Below are 27,961 nucleotides of genomic sequence, written 5' to 3' on the forward strand. Positions count from 1 at the left end.
TTCTTTTTGGGTGCATTAAAGCTATGTTAAATGTATTTTTTGGAAATCGTATTAGATTAGGTAAGGTTAAAATGCAGGGTTGAATTCTGGTCAAAATCCATTGAAACATTTTACTGTAGATTCAATAGTTAAAACTAGAATGCTATTTCAAGTGGCTTTTGTGAATCATTTTAAACTTTAATTGCAATAAATTTCATTGCTTTGTTATCTGAATTTATGTATTGTTTTGAAAACTCTTGTCTTATAAAATCCAGGTCTGGTCTAGTTAAATAAATTACATCACCATATTTAACTTGTGTTCCAGTCAAGCCTGGACCATCACAGTAGTAGATAAGTAAAACATGGGAGAAGATTATGTTGCAAATTTATGCTGCTATTTCTTTGAATTGTCCATATATTTCATGCATATGAGTTTCTGGGTCGTTCTATCTGTTTATCTGGAACGATAATATGGAACGTATTAACGTAACTGCAAAGTCTGAAGTTAAACAAAATATTTCTGCTGTTATGTAGGCCTATTTAGACGCTGCAGTCACGCTGTTTATATAGATATATAGATATATATATATATATATGTATGTAATATTTCTGTATATTTTGTATTGTGTAATTTTAGCGTAAATAAGCCTGTTGTAGAGAACACGGGAGAGGAAACGCATAAGCATGTAGAGAAAAATGGGAGAAGATGGGACACTTAGGCACATATTACCCAAATCAAAATAATAAAATAGATGACAGTTTTTGGGTAATACCACGAACTAGTACTATCATTCCTTTCTTATTTGACAACAAAAATATATTGAAACCCACAAGTACATTCATAAATTTTAAACTAAATTTTAAGATTTAAAATCGCATATTTGCATTAAATTTACTGTTTGAAAAACGCTAAATTGAAAAAAAAACGCTATTCTTTTCAAAAACGAAAAATTTTAAAACTTACCTTAAATTATAATAAATAAATTCGCTTTAATAAATGTTTTGAACTAGGCGTAGTTTTATACACCATACTAGTACAGAAGATCGCCCAGTTAGCGAGTATTTACCGATTACTTTTCTGTTTGTTTAAAAGCGCCAATTCTAAAATATACCTTTAGTATTAATCAATCGCATGTATTCGGTACATTAATTTTAACAAAGTTTTTTTTACGCCAATTAGTTTAATACGTGCTTACTGACTAGAGCTTTTCTCTCTTGTTGTTTTGGACGACTTTTTTTCGAACAATCTCAGTTATATCTCTTAACTAAAATCAAAATAAAACCTATATTTATTAAAATTTAAAAGGCAACGCTTAGAATTAAAATAACTGGCGATTAATTATCCTCTTTTGTGGTGGATTCTTCACGAAATCGAGACTTCTCCTAACAGCCAAATCCAATTTCGTTTGCAATTTTTTGACCTAGTATTGCACTGTTTATGTTTTCGTTTGGTTAGAAAATCGTTTACACTCCAGTCTCGTCTACACTTTAATCTCTATATTCAAATCCTAAGCAAACCCTAACGTTTTTACTGCTTACGAGGAGCCTATGCTTTAAATTGTAGATTTAAATCAATTAACATCAAGAGAAACCCTTCACGAACTCGAGCTCAAGAGCCGAAATAAATTCCGTTCATTCATACATCATAGTCTGGACGTTTAGCAGCTTGAAATTTTGTGAAGAACAGTTTAGGCTACACCTTGAAATTAGGTTAGTACGACTTATCACTGTAGAAATGAAATGTTTAACTGTAAATTATTCATTGGCTTAAATTTATTGTGTTCATAACGGTAAGCATCGACTTCCTACGATTTTTTAAATAAGAAAAAGAAGCCCCGATGAGTAAGCACATATTAAACTAATTGGCATAACATTATTTAGGCCGTTTTCTACAACGGTCGACTGATGTATATTTAATAGGAGGGTCAATCTTTGTTTGCATTCCTTATAACTATAACACGCGTCCTCCCAATCTCCCAGACAGTATAGTCGCTGATTCGACAGTTCGCGTGATAGGGAATCGTGGCTTAATTGGTTACTCCCGCTTCGTGAACATATTATATCCTAATGTCACGAGTTCGATTCTCCCCCGACGTAACAACTATTTTGGATTTATTTTCTTTCAATAAAAGAAAACGGGAAATTATCACTTTATGTAAGTTTCATTTATATTTGCACCGCATCTTTAGCAAAGCCAAAAGTTACCGATATTGGGTTACTAATGGGTTTCCGATGTACGATAGTTTACCTAACTCACAAGCTTTATAATCATTAATTACTCATTAATTAGACCATTTGATACACCTGGTTTATGTTATAAGACTAAGTTTAGTTAGAAGTAATGTATCGAATATTATTTATTGAATAATGTTAAAGGTATACATTTAGCGTCCTTAAATTACGTTTACGTTGTAGTGCAAATATAAATAAAATGTATTTAGTAATTGTCTCCTTTATCTCTTATTAAAAAAACTAAAACTAAAACATTTGTTACGCTGGGCTAGTATCGAGCTTAGGACATTACATTCTGTTCCCTTACGCTTAAACTGTAAGACTACATTTTTCAGTCACACAATCTCTGCTTATTATTCTACGTGCTCACTCATTAAAGCTGTGCTTACCGTTTATTATAACGGCATATTACGTTAAAATTATCGAGGTATAAATTGTTAAAATATAAACAAGCTTTTTAAGGTTTGGCAATCAATACCTGACATCTTCAATTTGGGGTAAAGCGGGACACCAAGTTGAAAATTGGTCTCTCTTGACACCGACCATCTTACCCCAAATCTACTATAATTCAATTAGCACGCTATTTATCATACAAACATGTATTTTGCAAAAAAGAAATACTTTTTTAAAAAATCTTAAACTGGCTAAGCATTGCTTCTCCGATAACCTGAATATATGGATGATGTGTTTTCACTTGTTAAACAACACGGTTATATCTAACGGATAGTATTTTTACCTTTTTTATTTTGATCCACAATAGGAACAATGTTGTTTATTGGGTGTAACTAATATTACATGTTATGTTAAATTCATGTAATTGGATGTTTAATGTTTTACCACTATCCGCATAGCAGGTTTCGTCTCTTTTTAACAGTACGTAAGTAACAGCAGTACAGTTATATTTTTTTTAAAAGAATTATACAGGTAATTTTATTTGGTAATGCGGTATTCGATAATAAAAGAAAATACAAAATCGTTCTTAGTGTAAATTTGGCTTAATTTCAGCCGTGCTTTCGCAATACTTTATTGATAATATTTAATGTTTAAGTTGCTCTAAACGTAATATTCTTTGTCTTTATCTGAAGTTTGAAGAATTGATTTTCCTGTCACTAAACCGTTTTGTCCAACGTTCATAGTTTTCTTTCCTTTGTTTGGCATCACACCATAATTACGTTCTCGTTCATCGACATTGTATGAGATCTCGTCCCTGTTCCGATATCGATACATTACAAGAAGAAGTATCAACACGCAACAAGTTGCTGCCGCTGCGATGCCAGCTATAACAGCAGTTGTCATTGTCGATGTTTTTGCTTCAATGATTGGGACCGAACCAGTGACAAGTTGAGGAACATTCAAACTTTGATTCTCACGTGGATTCGAGTTTATATTAATATTTCCATTCTGGTTCGTCTTTGCTGGGGTTACTTTCGGTAAAGCAACTTCGGATTTCGTTTGGTCTTCATCTGGTGACTTGGCTGCTCCGGTGACGTGGTCGTCATTAAAAATACGATGTGAGGGGGTAGAAGTGTGGGGGGTAGGACGCGTCGGGCGGACGGGAAGAATCGGAGGCGGCAGGCGCGTCACAAAAACCGGATTTTTCCGATTCAGGCCGGCTGAAACTGGCCTCGTTGCGTTCCTGGCGCCAGGATTGACTGTCCCGTCCCCGGCGAAGACCCCGATATTGTGTTGATACGAATCAATGTCACCTGGTATAGTGGGGTGGACGGTTGGGGGAGAAACAAAAACACGAGTTTCGCCAACTTTAATATGTAAGATTTATAGGTTTGGTTAGGGGTTGAACGGTGCGGTTGGTTTTACATTTAAAGTGTGAATGCAGTGTCGTGTGATACATTTCTGGTATTTGAGGTATATCCCGTCGTGTTCACTGACGTGTGTTTAGTTCTACCGGAACTATAGTTTATGTGTATCTCGCAAATATTTTTTCGCGGCAACAGTTGTATATTATTTGTTTTTTTTTAAATGCGTCATTCTCTCTTGAATGCTTTCAATATTCATGGTCGCCATACATTTCGCATAGTGTTTTTTTTGTGAATATGGCGTATATACTGCATTGCGGTTAAACTGTATTATTAACAAGGATTAACATGCATGTCCACAGCATTAAAGGTATATTGCTGTATAGCGTTTTTTGTTTGGCGGAGTTACAGGGTGTCATTGCCCAGTATTTGTACGCTGTGTTCGTATATGTGTGGCGATGTAGGGGGAGGGGGAAGGTGGCAAGGGAAGCGAAACGCTTAATTAGGAAAGATAAACCTTTGCGAACATAATCTACGACCGCACTATACCTCCATAATTTATAGAATTTTTTTCATTTTTGTATTAAAGTAAAACTCATAGTTAAATGTATTTATTTTAAATCATAAAATGGGGAAGTATAAAAATGTGCTTACCTGATGAGTTAAGACATAAGTCTTCATCTTCACAACCATTGCCGACCATTGTCTAAATTATAAAACAAATAATAGAGTTACTTTTTATCTTTTTCCCAGGAAAAACTTTAAGCTGCTAAATAATAAACCTTTGAGGATTTGGTTGTCGAAAATGTTGTAAGAGTAGCCATTGTCGTGGTTGGTGGCGTTATTGCGGATATTGTTGGATTTGCAAGAGAATGTTCTCCAATTATTTCTACATCTCCAATTAGTTGAACGCTAGGATCACCTGAACAGCAGCATGTCATAAAATACCTTCGGTAACAACGTTTCTTAATTTAACAACAGCCATACCTTGTGCTGCTAACTGGAACACTCTAACATCATTGAAAAAAAATCCCATCATTTGTCCATGAAACGCTTTCCTGATTCCTGGTGACCGTTTCGAACGCATTGAATTTAAATATGGCGATGACTGGTCCAGAAGTCCACCAATTTGAATGACTGATTGCGAGTTGAAAACAGTATTACTATATTCTGAAAAATACCAACATACTTGTTCTTTGGAGAAAACATATAGTAAGGTTGCAAATATTTCAAAAATAGAAAGGTGTGGGAGACGGGAATCGGATAAAAACGGGATTTTTCAAAAGGACATTTTAAAAAAGGCACGTCTTAGACCTATTCCCATTTCCTTACCCTGTACATAACTTTAACAAAATGTGTGTCACCATGACTGGCGTTTTTATTGGTATACAGTTTTTGAGAAAAATCCGCTAATTTTAAATCAAATCAACACATGCTTTTAATATAAGTCGTGCAGTACAAGCATAACAATAACATAACCGTTTCGTGCACATATTAGAGTAGCAACCAATTGCTTCGGAAAAAGTTATCATAAAGTTATCACAACAAAACAGTAAAGCTACACGACAGGATCATGCGTGGTTGTTTAACCATGTTAGTACCTTTGCTTCTAAGCCACGTTTCAACAGTGGAAAGAACTGATGTGGGTATAGATGGTTTTGCAAGGGCAAACCTGTCACGTGAACCCCCTATACAAGAAAAGCAGGACGTGAAATTCAACTGACGTTGTTGCGTCAATACTCTTCAATGTGCTACCCCAGCAAGAGTAACGCGATTGGATTTTGGTTCTTACAAGACTTTTGTTAGTGTAACGGAAGATTGAACGCACAAAGTGAATTACTTATTCGTAAACGTAAAGAATGGTTAGTACGTGTGTTATGAGCTCTGTTAATGCAAAACTCACTACTCTCATAACAATGATTTGATGCGCATGCAGTTAGGTTAGCTACGACGCTATTACATAACTATCCAACTGTCAGGCGGGCTTACTATACATGGAGGAATCGGCAGATATTTAAGTATCCCATGCACCCGTTACAAACGTAAAAAAGACAATCTACAAAAAAACTATTTGCTACTAATAAAACTCAAAGCAAATACGCCTTTCAAGGTTCGACATACCTGTAGTGGTTGCCGTTCTTTCCGGCCAGTTGTCCACTCGCAAAGTGGCATTCATCCACTTGCGACGTACTCTCACGGTGTGGTACTGGCCATCAGAAACTGGAGAGTGTTCTTGAAGTTTGACGTCAGAATTACCAATGTTGAAACGCAAAGTCACCCGACCATTTTCCTGGTACGAATAATGTTTGGTCATTGTAGGATTGTGATTGTTACGGTTGAGAACATTTATGATTGACTACTAGCGCCCGCGCTTATGTAAAACAGTTTGCAAATTTCATACTTATTTGATGATGCGAAAATGCAGAACACCACTGCAAATATTAAATTACATTGAACACCTTAACAATCCGTCTCACAGCAACCGGTCTTGAACCAAGTCAACTTCGAAATTCAACTCTACCACAGCAAATAAAACAAATTATTAATACAAGACAAATTGTTAACGTTGACACGAAACCGCTTAGTTTTAGTCAATTGGAGCATCAAAGGTACATCTGACACGCGCCATGCGGTAAGCCAAACCGTGCATTCACATCCGAATACTGTTCTACAACACATCACACCGGAACTCTTGTCTCACTATGGACAGCTGAAGGTAATCTTTTGGTGTCGAGGTCATGGCCGAGTACACCCGCGCCATCACCGCATTATATGAGCTTGTTGCAAAGTAGATATTGAGAACGTCATAACGAACGCTTCGATGCGGTAGAGGAAGTTTATATGTGATAGCTCCACCAGAAAACAAGAAGGCAACCGAATGCATGGGCGCTAGTGTCATATGAAACATACGTATCATATTAAATAAAATTAACGTAATCTAAAACGGTGGTACCGGAAAAAATATATGTCGTATTTATTCTTAAGCGTTTTAATATTTGGGGCACCGGGATACCACCGTAGGAACTCACGATAGTAAGTTGCACAAAGTCTTGTTCGACTTTACCATCGACCCGCATGATGGCGCAATCGCGCACACTGGTTGTGAATCCAATAGTGAATTCATCGACCCTTGTGCTGGGATATGTATTCATCCAACGGTATAATATTATACCATTTCCCGGGCCAAATCGGTATGTTGTGTCCTCTGTATGAAAACACAAAATTATCGTGAGGTAAATCCGCTAAAAGAGCTCATTTGAAGAAATGGTCCTGGTTCTCCACTGTGCATTCTACACCTTCATTGCTAAATCACTTAACAAAATAATCGAATGCAATTCAACATATAGAGTGTTATTGTATACTTCAACATAAAATATCAAACATAACCAGACAGTTTATTGTCGACCGATTTAGCTTTCCAAACGTATGCTTCTGTTTTTAGTAACCCAATTGGAAGAGAACCTATTTAATATTTTTTTATAACTGCTGAACAACAAGTCATCAGTAATCTAAGTCTTAAGTAGTTATATTCATTCAAGTATAAATCCGAGGAAACAGTGGCGCATCTTGATTGAGGGTGCACCCTTTACAATGAAAAAACGACGCAGCATTGTTTATCTTTTAACGATATCCCAAAAACAGTACGATTAAAAAAAATAATAATTTGGTGAGATTTAGCTTAGTAGCCGTTGACCAATTATTAAAACAAACGCCTGTAGTTTCGTATTGAGACACATATGTACAATAATTAACAACAATACTTACACAAGCAAATCTTATTAATTTAATGACTGTTTTCGATTAAAGCATGCAGTATTAGTTTAACCATAATGAAGTCACTTTTGTCAAACAACAATAGCTTACCGGGCAATGTTCGAACGTCTGTAGTTACGCATGGTGGTTAAAAGTTGCATATGACCATGGGAAAATGAAGTTGGATTGCAAACAGAAAATATGATTGATTAATGAGAATTAACTCAGATAAACTAAATGTAAGTGAAATGGTTAAAAAGAAATAATGAAATTTAGTTCACAATGCAGCGCTAGGGATAACCAATGGAGGAAAGACAGAAATACAGGAGCTCTCTGCCACCCTGTCATGCTCAATCTTTGTTTTGGTAATGAAAATGGTTTTGCATCTAACATTAATCCAAACTTACGTTGTTGGCAGCGTCTTCCCACGTATGACGTCATACTACAATCGCAAGAGAAATTATCCCATTCTTGCCGACAAATTCCTCCATTGCTACATGAGTCGGGCGTACATGAAGCAGTAGGTGCTATGGATGCAAATTTGTAAGTTTTAGCATTTTAAGGCGTGCGTTTGTGATCCAACGACAGTACATTACCTAAACAACCCATTACCACCGTCCCAGCCGATGAAATTTGGTCTCTTCCGATAATACTTGATATTCTTCCGTTTAGATCTAGAGAACCTATGCAACCTCTGAATCCAGTTCGTGATGAAATTTGTTCAGGTAATTTGTTGTAAAACATATCTTGCCTTACACCACCAACATACAAGTCACCTGAAAGATAAACAAACGAATAGTTGCAGTAGTTCACAAAGATACAATCCACAAATTATACCACTTAGATCCAAATTCTTTCTGGCTGAAGTCCCGCGATGAGTCACTTGAACGCGGTCAACAGATAGAATGTGACGATTTTTTTCATCTCGGATAATTCTTACATCATGCCATTCGTTGTCGTTTACAATTGGAGCAACCGACATAATCTGGAAAAAGTATTAGTTGTCACGCTATCAACAACATTACTTTTAACATCTTATATATAATATTTTATAACGTAAGGTTGAAGAAGACGGAACCGTTAGGAACATATTGACAATTTTTTTTAAAACTTAAACTATAAGACGGTTTCGGGGTGATACAATTCCAAACAATAAATTGACTGAATTTTGAATTGATTAACATGTATTATCTTATATTAGTATAGTATGTTTTAATTACCCCTGAGGTATTAATTATTGATTTAAAAGCAAACCTTACGAAATTTGGCAATAAAAATCTACAAAACTACAATGTGAGGAGAAATGGGACACAAAATTGAATTAACCGGCTGTGCTAGTTTCTTTGCAATGTAAACTTTATACATATAACTTTAAACCGTTTTTTGTTGTTGTTTTTCTTTCCAAATTAAAATAATATTGACACATGCCTAATTTCCCTATGTTTATATCTTATTTTTTTAGAAAGCAAAAACTTGTTTTATGAGTCAAAATCAAACTGTACGAAGTATTCCAGGTTGTTTTATGAACCTATGAAATTAGTTTAAACGTTTACACTCGCAAACTAAACACTTTCATCGGCCTTACTACTATTTCGCATTCTTTCACTTGTTAAAGAAAAACATTTTTATTTAACATATATTTTTTTAAATTTAAAAACAATTTTCGGTTTTGACGCACGTTTTATATAGTCGTGATAATACTGTTGAATAATTCCGTAACATTATTTTCTGAATATCAGTAAATGGGAATCCGTAAAAAGAAAATTAAAAAAGTCCCATCTGACAAAGTGTCTTAACTTCCCCCACCCTACTATATATAATTTAAAACGGTATTTTTAGCTAATTTTATTCCTAATTTCAGATATACTGACTCCTACTTTTTTTTACATGTATATATACTTCAGTTGTTTTCACAAAACTAAAACTTATTTTATAAGACAAAATCAACTGTGCAACATATTTTATTTCACATTTTACGTAACTTCGTTACTATTGGTGATTAAAACTCGCAAACTACAAAATTTCAATAGTTTTAATACATTCAGCGATCGTTTACAAAAAAAACTTTTTACTATATTACATGGTTTTTTGAGCTATTGAAAAAATGTTGCATTCGTTTAAGACCGATTTTTAATACTTGACAACAGTAACCGCCTTTGTCGCGCACTTCGTTGTTTGGGGGAATAATCGAATTATACACATGAGTATTTGTTTTTCTCCATATCAAATTAAAAGCCCCGTCTTTCCCCACACTATTACACGTATAAATAAAGATTACCTGAGGTCCATTGCCAAGGTTATAGACGTAGTATATTTTTCCTGCCACAATTTCAACTGCGATAAAATCAGAACCGGATCCGGCGTTATACATAAGCAAACCATCTTGAACAGTTGTCTTCAAACTGAAGAATAAGTTCATGGACCTGTGAAGAGATTATTTTGTTATAGGACTGTATAAACTGTAACAAAACAAATGAAATATTACTTACACATATGCGTCAAGTGTTCTGAGGGCTATGTAGCTGTCTGGGCCACGAAAACTGACTGGGTTAGCGACAATGAAACTATTTCCCCACGATGCATTTGTAACACATTGTATCGACGAATCCATGCAACTAACAAACGAATTTTTTATGTTAAAATGGCTTGCTAACAAAAATTTGTATATGATAGAGACGTCCAAGTGTGTTCTTAAGGCACCACCGAATTTCGAAAAAACGAGACTGAAAAATCGAATGAAATCAAACCGCTGGAATAATAAACTCGACCATGCGATAAGGCGTGAGATATTTCGGGTAAAATGTTACTCAATATTGGCCGTTCATATTTTCGAAAGTACTAAAGATCTTTTTTTAATTTCCCATCATTACTTTTTTTTAGTTTTTCGATTTTTTAAACATAATTTTTTATACGATCAATGTTTTTTTTTTAAATTCAGGGACCAGAGAGGCATATTTTTATCAAAAAAGGTTGAAAATTACTTTTGTAAATTCGAGGAAAGTACTGACCTAGCTCGGTAAGTAACTATGCTTATTCGAAAAATTCACAATTAATAAAATATTTTTTTTTGTATTCACAAACGAGAATCATTCGTTGTATAGTAGGGTGGAGGAAGATGGGACACCTTTTTAAACTATTTTCGCCTCCAATTTGGTAGTAAACAAACATTCAACAAATTTTTATAAAACTTTATCCTCACGGCTCCCATAAACCGATGTTAGGCTCAGGATATTTGGTTGTTATGTGTCAAAGGTGTCCCATCTTCCCCCACCCTACTATAACACTAGAAAAAATGATCAAAAAAGTGCTACGATTTTTTTGGTGGTACTTTTATATAGGCATTTCTATCTATATACAAAGTTTGATTTTTTGTTGGTATGTTCCTTGAAGATTACTTACCTATCTATTAGATAGTTTTGATTAAAAACAACATTTTCTAAATGGCCCACAAAACCACTAGTTATAACATTTCTTTCGAAGTTCCCGGCTGAGGAAGTGGGTTGTGATGTCATAATTCTTCCGAGGTGAATGATGTCAAACTCTAATTTATTATGACGCCCAATAAGAGTTCCTGAACAAAAGATAAATTGTTTTAACTAAAATACCTGTGCATAGGTGTTAGATTGCCACACCCGATTGGGAAAGTGTCCCACGATCTTGATATGTTTATTTCACAGAATCTTACATATAATCACACTAAAATATTAATAAAGTTCGCGCAATTGTCCGTCGACAGTCTTAAAAGACAAAACGTAGGAAACCATAATACAAAGATAACACGGCTATTTCTGCTACAATATCTGAATAGGTTTGTAAATTCAATTTTATGTCAATTTAAACTTTACAAAGTCATTTTTCAGACTTTATTTTTTTACAGACACAACATGCTAGTTCTAAAAATACAAAAGAAAACATTTGAACTAAATATGTGTGAGATATAAACTCAATAAATCTAAGCTTATTAATTGTGGGTTGTACTCAAATCGTGAAAGCAAACTCACAACCTTTAAGTTTCGAGATATGTCATTGCATTAAAATCACTTTATTTTATTTGAAGGTGTGTTGAGTAAAGGGCACGTGCATAGCAGGAAAACTGAATAGGAGTGATTTCTTTAATTTGGCATTGTTTCCAAACAAAAGTCATCTCCCAGCATTGGGCTAAATACTAAAGTGCAAGGCGTGGTGGACCTTACCAACAAGTGCATGTTGGTCTTCTTTATTTCCAAAGACAGGATTGACTGGCAGTGCTTAACCAGAACAATGTGAATAAATGAATTATGCGCTATGGCTTTGAAATAGACTTTATACATATTCAGACAAATTACCCGATGTACCTAATATGTGTAGATCGGATAATTTGTCTGAATGGAACATTATCCAGGAAACATTCCCAATCAATATCCATTAGAGAACATAAAAATCCATTTATGTCGTAAAATCTAGCATTGTTACAGCAATGTTCAACGTTACAACATCAACGGACTGCTCCGTTGACGGCCGTCACCAGTCTATGATTAGCTTATGCATTATACATATATCTCTGTGGGGGGTATATAGGATCCAATGATCATAAAATCCGCATTTTCCTTACTAACGTTTTATTTGCCATAAATCAATCATTCAACATGTACACGCCAACTAACGAAAAATACGGAATCATCGCAAACCGGTCTCGTTTAGGCAAACATATTACCACTTTCATATTTTCGTTTACAACTTCAGTATTATATATACACAATGTATCTTGGCAAAAGAAAACCAAGTTTTTCAAACAGACTAACTAAGTCAACTCACTTTGTTTGGTTCGCCCGTCGACATTAAGTGCAACTCTTTGTCCTCTTCTTGACACGGTCACTGTGTGCCAAGCTCGATCATTAAATCCACCTTCTATATACATTGTGTCTGGGCCTTGACCTATGACAACAATATCTCATATTTGTTTGGGTTGATATTTCAATAAAAAAAAGGTCAATACAAAACAGTGGTGAAGGGTAGGTCTATATATATTATATTCACTTTCAACTCAATTAATTGTCGATAAAAATGACACCGCAAAACGATAAGTTTGTTCCTTAATCTTCCTTATTGATATTTAATAAAACCTGAAATATAAATCGATTTGTGGGCACGAGGTGCTCGTGAGGTCCAGCTGCAAGATTATAATTAAAAATCGGAACATCTGGTCCTTATGGTCTTGCTGATGAACGTGGTTCGTTACCACCAGGCTTTACAATAAATCATTTGTCAATAGTTGTTAGACACGACACGAATAAGGCTTGTAATATAGACCGACGGGCAACTCTTACTTCCTTGATACAATGGGTTTTACTTCCACTGAATTATTAATCAGAGGGTAACAATTAAATGGAATGATCCAAAAAGCTAGATGAAAATTTCAACAATCATATTAATCCTGAAAAGAACACGTGTATGAAAAGCGAACTAAAGTGTTCGGAATTGGCAACAATAGATTAGTTCGATCGAAGTAGAGAGTTGAATTTGTTCCAGCTATTTCCAATTTACTGGCTTAACTACTGTTGGGTAGGAAAGCAAGGGAAGTGTGGAACACAAGGTTCATAGTGTAAATTATTAATGAGATTGAGCTCACAACTAAGAAAGACAGTTTCTTGTGCAATGTACCGAGCTATAAGTATAAAAGTTTAGGGATTCCTTAAGATGAAGTTTAATTTTCCGATAAGGCTACTTAATTACTCCCGTGAACAAAATCACTTCTAATTTAATACAACTGTTAAAGTACAAACAACACAAAATGTGGCATGCAAAACATACAGTGCATGATGAAGTGTAGATAATACAACTTACGAGGTGCTGTGCAGTTTTTCATTGAACAGTCTGTTTAAAAATATATTACGTTCATGAAACCAATTATTTGATAATTGAGTGCTTGGTTATACATTACAGACCTATATTGATTGTAAGTTTGATTCGACCTTTTTGAACGATTTCGATCATAATTTTGTCTCTGCTCCTATTCGAGGTGGTTGCAAATAACAATCCTAAATAATAAAAAACATTATATTCATTTTGGTATATCATTCCATGGTTGTTATGTTAACCAGTTGAGTACATTACAACGTAATCTAAATTAAGACCTGAACTAAGAGGTGTTTTGAATCTTAAACTAATCTCTTCGCCTTCAGTCTGAACAGTATATGTCATAGGAAACCTCATGTACTGCGTTCCATCATATCCTGATGCCATGACAGCTGAAAACAACGGTTGGTGAGTTAAAGATCATGCGATGTGTTTTTAAATAGGTACCTTCACTACACGTGTCTCCCTTGTAAGATGTATTGGTGCAATCACAAATAAAACGGTTCACGCCATCTTTACATGTAGCTCCATTAAAACACGGATTTGATGAACACTTGCTTTCACCAAGATTGCGGCAGTAGGGTCCAATATCCCGTGACAATGATGCCGGCGTAAGTCCGATTCCCCGTGATTTAGCAAGCGACTTTATAAAAATAAAATGCGTTGTTAGTTATTTTTGCAACCAAAAAAGGAATAATTTACTCAATGTGCATGGACGAATTGATGCTGTATACCAACATATTTACTATAGAGACAATCAAAAAATGTTTTATCATTTATCGTATAAGATATTTTTCTGATCTGTGTTAATTATATATCAGTATAATAAGCTTTTATTAACCATTCCATGGCGAGGTTACTCACTGCTTTCACACTGGGTCTCATTGCGTACTATGTGTGATGGTTTGGTGCCCCAAAAACATTTTTGCTAGTCAACAGCCAGCTCTGAACTAAAATAAAACCTAATGCGTTCATTCTTCGTATATAAGGTATGCGGTAACTACCTTGAAATAGTTAGTGCATATATTCAGCGGTGGTCCGTGCAAGTGCATACATTGTAGACACAGAAGTGTAGTTATTTGGACAGTAACTGATGAGGCCGACGTTGCACTTTGAACAGTTATGTCCATTCCGAAATATATATTCGAGAAATTTATAAAAATAAATCAAAACACTTAATAAGTCGTACTTTTAAAATGTTAGGTTCGTGAAGCTGTTTGGAAATATTTCTAAACGTTAAAATAGCCAGTAAAAAGCTCTCTGTAATATGCCAACAATAATTAAGGTTTGTACTTTTCTGGCAAGGAAAGTATACAAGCAATAAATGATAAGCCTTGGTTCCCTGTCGATAGTGCTCTTCAAAGCCATGCAAAATACATGAGACGTGGGGCTTCATGGTGAAAATATCCATTATCCATCTTATAAAAACAACGAAAAAGTAAAAGCTGTAATTAACTTGTTTTCTACAAATATAAGATGCTGATGGAAGTACTACACCTCATGTTACATTTTAGCTAAAAACGTTCATTTCAAACTTATATCGTACTCAAATTGACTTAGTTATGAAGCTACTATTCTTGATATATGTTGGCATTGAGTTGCAATTAAAACTTAACTCCCCAGTACTATTTCGGGTAAATAAAATCATAGGTTATGAGTCAATAAATTTATTTTCTCAATTCCCTATTAAAATATTTCATAAACAAAAACAATGACTACAAAGGAGTTGTTTCTCTGGCGACCTTATACCTGACTACACCAGTATTTTGTTTCCTTTCCAGTACAACCTATACACGCACTACGCACATTATTACAGATTACACTGGACCGCAGACGCAGTATACAACGTCATAACAATAAATTGACCCATTAGAAAGCATTAATAATTTGACTAGAATAAAGCCTCTTGACAGCTATATAGAAGAAAGTATATCTCTCAAGAGACAAAAAGTACAAACTATTAATTAGTAATCAGCTTGCTATAGGCAAATGTACGCTGACTACTGCTGCTCTTTAGCTGATTAGACAACTTATGTTCGTGTCGGGTTTCCAATACACTTTTGTTGCGTTAATTTAGTAACTGATGCACGACTGCTAGAATCACTTGCACTTGTAACAGATTCGGTCCCCACTTTCTCTCGAGCTAAAAGGAAAAAGGCGTTTTCCTGCCGACTACCAGCGCGCCTGCATATTTCCTAGAAGGCTCGGGTTCAAAGCTTATCGCTGCTACTATTGTGTGTGCCCTTGAAGGACACTTAACAGCAGTTACTACAACAAGTTTTTAAATAAATGTATAGAAAGTTCAAAGCGAGGGAACATTAAAAACTTACAATACAAATACTAATTGGAACAATATTTTTATAATTCTATATAGCAGGGTTCCAGAATTATTTGACAGTATTATTACGACTTTATAAAGCGAGCCTTAAAGCCGATTATTGTTGTTAAATATTTATAATGTGTTAAATAGAAAGAGTATCTTTTGAATAGGTAAAATGCGAAAATGTAGGCTAAGCCGCTAATTTTAAATGCTTGCTAAATCATAGTAAAGTCGATGAAATTGTGTAGTTGGCGAGTGTGAACCATTAAACTAGGTTCACAGATTCATAAAAAAAACTTGAAAAATATATAAAAATATTTCAATTATTTGTACTATCTTTCCTCACATTATAGTTTGTAGTGTTAAAAACTATATAGTGGTGGAACAAGAAAAAAAGGTTAATTTTAATTTTTAAAGCGGTTTTATTTTGTGTTATTTACGCGTATTCCTAAGAATAAAATCACTTATTAATCAAAACTAACAAAGAAGTGTCCCGTTTTACCCTGTTTGTAAGCGAATTTGTAAAATTTTACCTGTTGTGCGAATCGCTAAATGTCTCCTCGTGTGTTTTATTAAATTTTCGAATTGTTGTCAATTAATAAAGGAATGATAGTACTAATTCGTGGTCTCACCCCAAAAAAACGTTATGTATTTTGATATTGAAAATATTGGGCAATATATGGTTACGTGTCCCACCTTCCCCCACTGCACTATATGAAGAATATATAGGCCTATGTTCGATTAAAACTTCTAGTGGTGTAGATGTATAAACAGTCGTATAAATTTCAACATTCAAATGATCTAAGCTACCGTATTCTCTTCACACATAATGCATTAAAGGGAATAGAAACAAAAGAAAACACTGCCAAGCAATCAAGATAATTCTATTTTCTGTTAATTACTTAAGGGTTTTGCTTGCGATAACGTTACGACACAATCAGAACGGAGTTGAGGAACCAGATTTTCTAGTTTGCCGACTTAAAAAAACAACCAATTCGATGAAATGTCATTAAATTAAAGATGTTGTCATATAGTTTTCGGTTACCTTGAAATATATATGGCACATTTCGCAATATACATATAGTAGGATGGGACACCTGTAGCACAGAATATCTAAATATTCCGATTGTGTTTTAAACATTTTACAACGGTCTAGTAGTCGAGAGCATACGGTTTTATAATTATGTGAATTTTCTTTGTTCACTAACAAATGTGACGAGAAAATACAATGATAAGGTGTCCAATCTTCCCCCACCCTACTATAATAATAGCAACAGTTAAACTATGCCTTATCGTAGAAAGATTGCTCCATTATACAGATAATAAATTAAGGTTTCCCAATATCATAAACCAGCTTCACGAAACGTCAGTTGTGCAATAAACCTCGTTAACTGAAAAAATACCCATTACATTTAAGTGGCATATGCAAAACAACTTTCAATTAAGTGTTTTAAAGTTTCGCTGTCAAAGAATATTTATTGACGGAGAACATTCTATATAAATATACTAATGGTCACTTATGATAACGTTTGTGGTTGCCATTCTTAAAAGCAAAATATATATATCTACATTGAGTAACAAACGTATAAAAAGTACAACTGTATAACCACCACACTTTCTACTTATGCTGCCGAATCTAAATCAGGTGTGCTTTTCTGCCTTTTACTCCTTTTTGCAAAATAAAATACGTTACAGCTGAGTCAAGGTCGACATCGAATTAAATACAATAAACGTTGCGACGGACTTAAGTTACAAACGCAAATAAACTTTATAATACATGCTATAATCGGTGTTTAGCAACACACTTATAGGAACGACGGTTATAACAATGTTTTCTAAGTTAGTTTCACGTGGATAAATTATCATCTAAATTCCAGTTTATGTGAATATTCACTTCTAAACAAGCTGTATTAGTTTCGGCACATCCCAGTTCTAATCAAAGAACTTTTAAATAATGTATATACTATATAGTATCGCTATAAATGATTCACGCTGAAAATAACAAGTATAATGGAGCATGGTTGGTAGCCTACGGTTTATTTTACAGTTTTAAATTAATCAATGTGTCGATGTTAATTTGTTGTCCAAATTTAGCAACGACAAAGGTGTCTTACGTAAAACCCCTTAAAAGTGGACTCAAGGCTTTTGAAAAATAACTCACCTGTGAAAATGTCTGTTGCTCTCGCGCGCCGGTAAATAGGTTACATTCATTCATTAAAGACTCATATATTTATACACATTTGTTACGCGGGGAAATGGGACATCATTTCATTCTCTTTTTTCGTCCAATTTAGTAGTAACCAAAGAGCATTTAAAGAATTATAAAACCGTATTCAGACGGCTTTCATAGTTGTTGAATGTTTAAAACACGATCAGGATATTTGGTTATTATGTGATACAGATGTCCCGTCTTACCCCGCCCTACTACGTAACAGTAGCCCTATTTGTTAATAATTTTAAATAACGTTTCAGTATAATATACAGCAAAATGTAAATATAAGACGCTGTTATTCACACGCAAACAGCTCTATACAGCAAAATGTAAATATAAGACGCTGTTATTCACACGCAAACGTACAGAAGTAATATACCGCACGCAAACGACGTAACATAAGTAAAACATTAGAACTAAAACATTAAGCATGGTGGTGGCCGCTACCCATATATTTCTACGCCTTGACAAATTCATAAATAATTCATATAACAAATCTTTGGCACATCAACAAACATTAAATTAACCTTTTCGGTGTACTAGACTTGGTCTGACCTTTTATTTCACAACTGAAGAACGGTTTGAATTTTTTTTGTTAAGTTAAAACATGATAAACAGAGGAAACACACATTCCGTCGGTAAATATTCATTTATTTGATTATAAAGATGCTTACTTGGACATCTAGTTCTTCCCCGTCCATACGTAGATCACGAACGCAACCAACAAATCCTTCCCGCAGGGGGGCAGTCCAGAGGTAAGGAAGTCGTTCGAAATTTCCACCAAAATCCACACCGGCCAAGGACAGCGGTCCGTTTAGGTCTAAGTTGGTATTACTTCCCTGCAACATATGTAAATTTCAAACATTATGAAAGGTTTTTGTACGTACATAAGAGTTTTTAACTATAATAAACCATTAATTAAGTAAACCTACCTCAACTTGAAAGCGTTTCGCCACACCATCAATTGACATCAAAATATCTTTTCCTTGTCTATTGACTGAAACACGATGCCATTCCCCATCGTCTAGTCGCCGATTACGGTCGGATCGATACTATAAAATATCAACTAGTGGATAACAGCGAAGGAAAAATTATCTACTGCTGCTGTTGTTTTCAAGCATAATAATTTAGTTGCACTTTACCACGATCAATATATGTACAATTATTACCACAACGAATTGAATTGTTTTTTTTTTTTAAAAACTAAGATGCTATTGATCGGAATTTTCTTACCCTTGATACCCCTGATCCAAGATTGCAAACAATGTACATCAAGCCTCTGTTTAACTCCAAAGCAAATACATCACTTGATTGACCGGAGCCGTACAATAACAAACCGTTCTAAATAAAAAACAAAAACTTTGAACATGTTGTTTACGTCCAAGGAATGAAAAGCTAATGCGATATGAAAAATAAGGTGAATAGTTTGGACAAATTGAAGTAAAAAGTAAACTACCGGCTCGTTGGTCCTGAAATTACATTCTATCGACCCTTGATGAGAATTTTTCCAACCAGGTATGAGAAGATACGATTGTGGTGTAAGAAAAGAAAGAGGACCGGTCACGTCTTCATCTTCGCATACGAAATCAAGATTCCCGTTAACCGATAGACTTCTATCATGGTCACGAGCTAACCGAGACAAGGACAAACGCATGAAGTCATTGTTGGCATAAGAAACCTTTATAACACAAATTGTAATGGTTACAAATACCGCAACTACCGGAACGCTAGTTGAACAAATTATATCTATTCATTTTCCGGAATATCGTTTCGGTGGGTTCGGCTAATTTTAGCACTGGCTAACACATTGACGCCCTTCCATATCATATTTGAATTCGTGTAAAGATTACATCTATAATCTTTATTAGTGCAAAAACATAGCGACCTTATAGTGGTAGCTTACCAACTGTTTATGCTTTTAAATATAAAGAAGGAACAAAAACCAATAATTATGTATATTAAGGCGGGATAAAATGGTTCATGTTTTTATATACCCTTTTCTTCCCATTTTGTAGTAAACAAAAATATTTACAAAAATATATAACTAAAGCCTCGCGACTCGTTGATATTTGTTCAAGATCAGAAATTATAAGATTTATGTACTATCATATCTTACTGCACGTTACTATATGTTGTAATAAACCTAAACTTAATGCCTTTATCGTGTAAGCTAGCGGCAGATGGCGCTGGTGCGCCAAATATTACTACACCCAGACCAAATTAAATATTTATAAGAGTATAAGCGGATTACTGACTCAAAATAAGTCTGCTGTCTCGAAAATTGGATTTTTACATTTAAAGAGACAGTTCTGACATGTTCAATAAACTTAAAAGTTTTAAATGAGTTGCGAGAAATCTGGAATGGTGGCTTTCCTGAAGGGGAAACACAACAGCTAACCAACTATTATAATTAAAAAAAACACGATCGTAGTATTAACACGTTATGCATATCGTTAACCTATCATTTGTTCACATCACATAAATGCACAAATAATTCCATACAAAGCAGCAAATTGTTTAATTCGAAACTTTACTTCCTGAGAACCACTTTCAACACAACAATCAACGCTTATATTGTTTGTCAAAATTTAAACAAGGTTTTTCTTCAAAAAGAAAATATCGAAGTCAAGCTGCTTCACTTCATAAACAAAGTAACATGATGCTTAAATAATCAATAATTTATAACAACGGAGACGACTCATAAACCATGCATAAGGCAAGGCGTATACAATTTATCACATGACCTTGAGTTTGCAAAACGATTTCACCTTTTGTTTTTAAAAAAGATTTTGTGCCTCTTTGTGTGGATTTAATATATGTAAACTTACCTCTTTAAGACAACCAATAAAATTGTTTGGAATTTCAGACCCGGGTAGCTGTGACGTATCTGGACTTCCCCCAACATATATGACGTCATCCAGAGTAAGTTGAGAGTATTCGTCTTGAATATGACGCGAAAATACGCGAGCCTCATCCACAGCAATATCCACCTTATAGAAATAATGGTTTCCATTGTAGAATAATGTAGAAAGTAAAATGCTTTGCGAGCACTGGCATTATAATAGATGTCAGTGATATCTAGCATAAAACATCCTGTTTAGTTTGCAGAGGATACATTAAATTAAGAAACAAGTATATGCGTAACAACCAGTTTTTTAAGTGGTTGGTAAATATTCCTTGGTTGATGAAGTTAATGCGTGATAAAATGTATTGTTTGCCTCATATACAACGGTTGTGTCGTCACGTAATTAGTTGAGAAACATCCCACCCAATTCAAAGCGCGCCTAACAATGACAATAATTCGGGTCTATACTTTTGTTAAAGCAGGCGACCAAACCCAACAAGATGCCCCTTGGAGTTTTCTCAAATAAATAATTCATGGGTATGGGAAAATTCGATGGCGAGATGAACTGTAAAGGAAACTAACACCTATATACATATACCATCGAAAGACTTGGCATATATAAATATCCCTTCGGTGATCGTATTCACATCAACTTTTTGGAAAACAACTTTCATCAATATAGATTAATATAGGATAACGTAAGAACATTTCATGCATGACCGATTTTCATTAACTCCCGTGCTTCGTCTAAACATCACATATTGCAGTGACGCCGACGGTGATGACAATGCCAGACATGCTGACGAGCATCTACAGCGACTGACGTCACTTGATGACGTAAACGGCCAATAGTTAAAACTATCTCGCCCTTCTCGAAGACATCTTTGAGCGGGTAAACATATGTTATACAATCACACCGGAATCACGCATCCGGGTAAACAACATTCGTGATATATGAAAACTGGATGAATACCGATAACCACATTCTGATTGGTTGGGGAACAACAGACGGGAGATGCGTTACCATGGCATCGCCTTTTCTATCCGTCGTCTGAGATACATCAGCAGGTAGCAACAAGTTCGTATTAGGTCAAATACAATATGCTTTTCAACAAATAATATTATGTTAATATTTGGAACCACTACAATTTAGATCAAATGGGATTTTCCCCAAAAAGTGCTCCAGCGGTAAATACGCAATCAAGTGGAACTGTATAAAGAAAGACATTTAAACTTACCCTTTTTAACGTCCGATTCACAGTCACTGAGTGCCAAGTGTTATCATTAAAAGAACCGTTAACTGGTTCGACCAAAATTTCAATTGCACCAGATCCAAGGTTCACAACTAGTTGTACCACTCCTTGTTTAAGTGATAGATTCACGAAGTCGGCGGATTTTCCTGAAACACATTACCTTTAAACATAGGGCGTAAAAGCGATGTTTCAACATTTGTTCTCATAATCGCAGGTACCACAAAGAGTGAGTGTAGTAATGTAGCAACGAAAAAAGTTTTGGTAGCAACGCCCGTGTTCATTGTCATTAATTATTTAATACGCTATGGCTGAAGCAAGCACGCCAACATAGGAGGGCCTTTGATTTTTGCTTGGATACATCACGTATTATTCCCAAGCGTATCTGTTCAATTTCTAACTTAAAAATATGGCCTAGTTTCCCTATACATATACTTTAATTGTAAGGTTATAAATGGGTTATAACTTTGCTATGGCTTTTTGTCCATGAAGTCAAAATCGTTAGGAATGTAACTCCCATTAATAATGCAGGGCTGTCGCTTCACATTCCAATTGAAAAGTATTCGATTTTGACAAGGCCAGTTGCACACTATGTGGAAAACATGGAAAGATCCGAGAACAAAATCTTTCTACATCGCCTGGCATTTTTAGAGCTATAAGTCAGTTGAATTACTGTCGGTTGAGTATAATGTTTGATTTAATATTGCCTTTGTAGAAATACAGCAATATTTGTAACTATTTTTGTTGCTTCTGTAAAACACGAAAAAATAAAATAAACCACGATAGTTTTTAAGAAAATAGCGAGCACCATTCTATGAGTTGTAATACAGCCCATTAAAACAGAGAATTACGGCAATGATTTTATCGATTGTTTTAAGTTGATTTTAGAATTTTAAAAATTAAGGTAATTATTACTGGGATTTTGAATATCGATCATCTTTGTAATGAAAAACGCAAAATTGCGATCGTTAGTGTATCAGTGCATAATGTGAAAATAAACTAACCATTAATCATTCTTTCAGCGTTTTACTAAAGGATATTTATACAATTGTTGCAGCACCAACAAAAATCTACAGTTTTTTTAAAAAAACTATCAATGCCGGGACAATGTATGTTTTTATAAAAAAACGAACGATGCAAAATATTCTATGGCCAAATATATTTTATGTTATAGAATATGGGATGTATGTTTTACAACTAGTGCAGTAGGGTGGGGTAAGATTGGATACTGAGCCACATATTGCCCAATATTTCAAAATATAGTAGTGTAGGGGAAGATGGAACACCTTTTGTATACAATATCCAAATATCCTGATCGTGTTTTAAACAATTAACTATGAAAGTGGCGAGGACAGGGTTTCATAATTATTTTAATGCTCTTTTTTTGTTTACTCACCAAATGGGACGATAAAATAGAATGAAAAGGTGTCCCCATCTCTCCCCACCCTACTATATATACCGTTTTTTATTGTTGATACGGTATTGTTAGAACTTAAGTTGAATGTATTTAAACTGTATTAACAGAAAATTGATAAAAACTTAAAATAAAGTTTATTTTTGTCACAAATTGTTGTGTTACATTATATTACGCATAAGCCACATCTCATAAATTATTTCTAAGTGCCTGTGACGGAGTTTCGAATATATTTTTCATACAATATCTGGTTATTACAACAGTATATTTGAATTAGCTATGCGGTATAAGTTATTGAATTACAAACAAATGTTTTAATGTCCCACAATAAACACCTGCAAAATTACAAAGTGAAGCATTATTTTAATTGTGTTTTTCAACATGTGTTAACTTGACGAAATAAAATGATTGTGTTAGTTTCTTGTGCTAGTTTCACATAAACTATAGGTATGTACAATTTTAAAACGTAATTATTGCGCTAAAAGCAACCGTAACTTGAGTCATATTAACCCCTACCTATATCTTTATATACTTTTCTCATTATCGTTACAAAACGAAACTAATTCCATTTGACAAAATCAAACAAAATACTGTTTTAACAAAATTTTATCGGTTTTACTATGATTCGGCAAGCATTTAATATGATGACCCTATTATTTCGCATTATTGTACCTTAAAAAGACACTTTTTTATTTTACATTCTATTTATATAGTAGGGTGGGAGAAAATGGGACACCTTTAGCACATAATGTCCAGATATCCTGATCGTGTTTTAAACAATTAACAACGGTCTATGAGAGTCATGAGGACATAGTTCCCTATTTCTTTGAATGTTCTTTGTTAAAAAGTGTGCCATCTTCTCCCATCGTATGTTTAATAACAACTGGCTTTGACGCAAGTTTTATATAGTCACGAAATTACTGTCAAATAGTTCTGTGACAATTTATTTGTTTGTCGTAAAAGAAAATTTAAAAGTGTTTCTATCTTACGCTTCTTATCATGCTAGCCTACTATATACATAGTTTTTTTTGTGTTTAAAATTAAACATATGTTGTGGTATTTAAATGTTTAAAACTGCTTTAATAACAGATACATAAACGTTTTATACTGACCTGTATGAAACATTAGACCATTTCTTTGTCTTGTTTTAAATGATAAAATGATCCGGTCGCTGTAACTCGAAACTGGTTGTTGGCTTAAATCATAACTTAGCCATTCTGAACCACGAAACGTTGCTACAGCTTCATCGATGGCTGGATTGTAAGAACAACACAAAATTTACTTACTTTACTCTATCGTACATGTTAATGCCATTTTATTTATGCGTTGTAAAATTAGTATATACGTTTTCAGCCATCAAGCAATAACTCAATCATGCATTACGTGTTATTTACAACATTAAGATCCAGAGTTGTGTTTCACTTGACAAATTAGGAAATAAAAATGAAATATTAGGTTTATATCAAGTAATATGCATCTAAAATGAATCTAAAATGAAAGCGGACAACATCTAAAATGAATTTGTTTATGGAATGTATTAATTTTTTTAGGTGGGGATTGTCATCAAATTAAATTACGAAACTGGAAACGTAATATCATTCGCGCGTTTATTTGAAACCTTAGCCTAGCCTATATATCAGCTTAAAATAAATATTTCATACTTTTAGGAACAAATTAACAGCAATACAAAGTTCATAACTTAAAAACAAGAAGGCCACATTCTTATATGGCCCTAAACAAAATAATATTCAAAAAACAATTATTGTACTTTTATTGGTATTTTTTCTTGCGAAATGGACGTGACTATTAAAGCTAAAGTGGTTTTGATAAATAAGTTTAAAAAATATTAATTTCAACTGAACTTGTCTATCGGGTTAACGTTTTACTGTTTTTGTAATTAACTCGTTTTTATTGCGTCAGCGTTTTCGGAACCATCGTTTTTAAGACGCACATACACAGATTTTGATAATATGAATAAACAACATTTGGTGAGAAAATGTTATTGATGACGAATGAATGATGTTGTGAAGGTAGTAGAACATAAATTTGTTCCGCTTACCTCTATCGTTCTGATATATTTCAAAGAAGTCTGTTTAAAAATTGATTTTATTTATTCCGTTGTAAAGCAAAAGATAAACATAACATGGATGATGTTAATGTGCGGAACTTGAATTTCAAACCAGTGTTTTGCATTCGGTTTGATGCTACAACTGCTTTGAATTTGAAATTCCTCGATGCCGTAATTACCCTTCTATAGTCTTTTGGGAGTTCGTATAAATACAACCTACCGTCTGGCCTCAGCAATGCCCGAGTTAACAGCGTTATTGTTCAGCAACTGACATTATCATTAACAGTTAAAGTTGTGGAAATTAAAATTTTATAAAAGTGTTCTTATAATAAGAAGCCAATGGCTATTTGTGTGTGTGGCTTTCCAACATATCGGCGATGGAAAAGAAAAAATTCGATGAAATATTCACTTAAAGCGACTAGAAGAGCACAAGTCAACTAACAAATTTTAGCATGCGCGGACATGCAACATATCCATACCTTTGTTTTTCTGTACTTCTGTTGCAGGCAGCGAATGATTACGTTAGTTTAACTAATTAAGTTCTTATAAAAAGTGGTAAGTTAAGGACATCAGACGGGTGGGAAAGATTCATTAATTACATTAAAACATTTTTGTTTTACTATTTTAAAGAATACTTGTTTATTAAATGAGTTATTAAAAAGGATGGAAAGCAGTTATTTTAAATTTCAAAGTATAACAAGTGTTAAACACAGTACAGTCATTCTTTCAACCTCGACCTGGGCTTCCAGGTTTAAACCACAAATTTGAAGAAGTAAACTTACGTAATTCGCAAAACTTGCCGTCGAACCTTGTGGTGGAACAGTCGCATGCTTGTTTTCCTTCTTTAACGTAACATGCACCTTGGTTTTGACACGGGTTGCTAAATGATTGAATGTATTGAACATGTAATCTCTAGTTTATATTAAGCTATATTAAATTTCAGTGTAATAAAGGTGTATATTCATAACGTATAAAACTTGCAGTAGTAGAGTACTCACCGCAATTCGGAACATAGTTGATTTCCAGGTATTTCTTGAACTTGTTGCTTCGAAATTGTTCGCACAAATCTTCCATTTATCATAACTTGCCGAACAGAACCAACAAATTTTCCATCAAAAAATGCAAATGGTAAAGACAATGCTTGTGTCCGGTAGTTTTTTGGCAGTGATCCAACATAGGTATAACTACCAGTGATGAGTTCCGAATGAGAAGTAATTTGTACAACACCAACGACAGAATTCCCATCGACAGTCAAAGTAATGGAGGGTGACACACGTTGCACAGAAACTGAATGCCATCGTTTGTCATTTAAGTTGCTTCCACAAGTAAGTACTGCAGGAGCAGTGTCGCCAAACTTATATCGTAATCTAATTGTCCGATTACGCAATGACAGATATATATAACTTCCTCGACCGCCATCATCTAAGTACAACAGAAACGAATTCTCGCGCTGTGTGCGAAATTGTAAAGACAAAGACTTTTGCTGATTGATATTTACACGCGTGTTCCACGGTGGGAATTTGCTGAATTGACCATTTGTGCCAGGAAAACGGTAAGTAGATGGTGATGTTGACAATTCAGCTGCTAAAGCAGTTGATTTTGTAAAAGATTGCTTTGCTCGTCTGGTATGACCAGGACTTATTGAATCATAACTCCATCTCGCCATCGTGTTTGACACTACATTCGAAATTACCAGCAACTTAATAAACAAACGTAGAGGCATAGCAGTAGTCCAGCAGAGCATTGTGAATTGATTTCTAGTTTGATATTGAATAAGTTACAGCATTTAAGTATTCGTTTAATGTTCACCGTTGAGGTACGTCTAGTATTAAAAATAAAACGTATTTTATTATTTTAGTACATGCTGTATCTTGCTCATTTCAAAAAAATATATAATTCGCGTATTTGAAACCGAATGCGTTGAATGAAGGAAATGCCCAAGCTATTAACTTATCTGTACCTTCTGACGTCTACATTTTATTTCTTGTTAAAAGCTTCAATATCCACGTACTAGCTCAATTTCAATATGTGATATTAAAGCGTATTTCTATATTTAAAACGCCCAGCATTAATTATGTATGGTATAGACAGTGAAGGGCCTCATAAACATGTGACCGTATGGCTGCATTGTTGTGGGATATGTAGTTTGTTTTGTTGTACCAAACATCGCAGTATGTGTTATTTTTTAAACACCTTGTTTTACATGTTCACCACATAACCTACAGCAATCGATAGTACATTACACGCACGGTCCGTTGCATTATGAACTCAAATTAGCATTGAAAAGAAACGCCGG

General features: G+C 34.4%; 1 protein-coding gene across 17 annotated transcripts; it reads right to left on the reverse strand.

The window, feature by feature from the left end:
• Positions 1-2,794: 2,794 nt before the first annotated feature.
• Positions 2,795-27,896, reverse strand: LOC149738295 (neurexin-1-like). Of its 17 annotated transcripts, none has more exons than XM_089874925.1 (32): positions 26,664-27,896; positions 26,448-26,545; positions 26,145-26,162; positions 25,657-25,686; positions 24,710-24,850; positions 22,172-22,332; positions 21,958-21,984; positions 20,917-21,078; positions 19,545-19,766; positions 19,322-19,429; positions 19,021-19,140; positions 18,763-18,927; positions 14,004-14,199; positions 13,835-13,948; positions 13,646-13,738; positions 13,545-13,574; positions 12,516-12,635; positions 11,915-11,968; positions 11,121-11,292; positions 10,211-10,336; positions 10,000-10,144; positions 8,559-8,706; positions 8,318-8,497; positions 8,129-8,248; positions 7,833-7,850; positions 6,670-6,857; positions 6,090-6,258; positions 5,570-5,656; positions 4,956-5,138; positions 4,751-4,890; positions 4,623-4,674; positions 2,795-3,917 (listed from the first exon to the last, which is right to left on the reverse strand). In XM_089874925.1, the coding sequence occupies exons 1-32, from the start codon at positions 27,407-27,409 to the stop codon at positions 3,265-3,267; spliced, it is 4,986 nt and encodes a 1,661-aa protein (XP_089731051.1). In that variant the 5' UTR covers positions 27,410-27,896; the 3' UTR covers positions 2,795-3,264. The 17 variants fall into 17 exon arrangements, with proteins under 17 accessions (XP_089731051.1, XP_089731060.1, XP_089731043.1 ...); XM_089874934.1 differs by having other exon boundaries at positions 2,795-3,686; positions 13,512-13,574; XM_089874917.1 differs by having other exon boundaries at positions 13,512-13,574.
• Between the last annotated feature and the right edge of the window lie 65 nt (positions 27,897-27,961).

This window comes from Ciona robusta, chromosome 3, assembly GCF_009617815.1.
Source record: "Ciona robusta chromosome 3, ASM961781v2".
Classification (NCBI taxonomy): domain Eukaryota; kingdom Metazoa; phylum Chordata; class Ascidiacea; order Phlebobranchia; family Cionidae; genus Ciona; species Ciona robusta.

Bases quoted from the DNA above. Each gene is read 5' to 3' on its own strand.
- LOC149738295 (XM_089874917.1), bottom strand. From the start codon at position 27,409: ATGCTCTGCTGGACTACTGCTATGCCTCTACGTTTGTTTATTAAGTTG. The intron at 13,739-13,834 runs GTCTTAATTTAG...TTTATTATTTAG, and splicing joins CAAAACACCTCTTAGTTCAG to GATTGTTATTTGCAACCACC. The intron at 13,575-13,645 runs GTCTGTAATGTA...ATTTTTAAACAG, and splicing joins CAAACTTACAATCAATATAG to ACTGTTCAATGAAAAACTGC.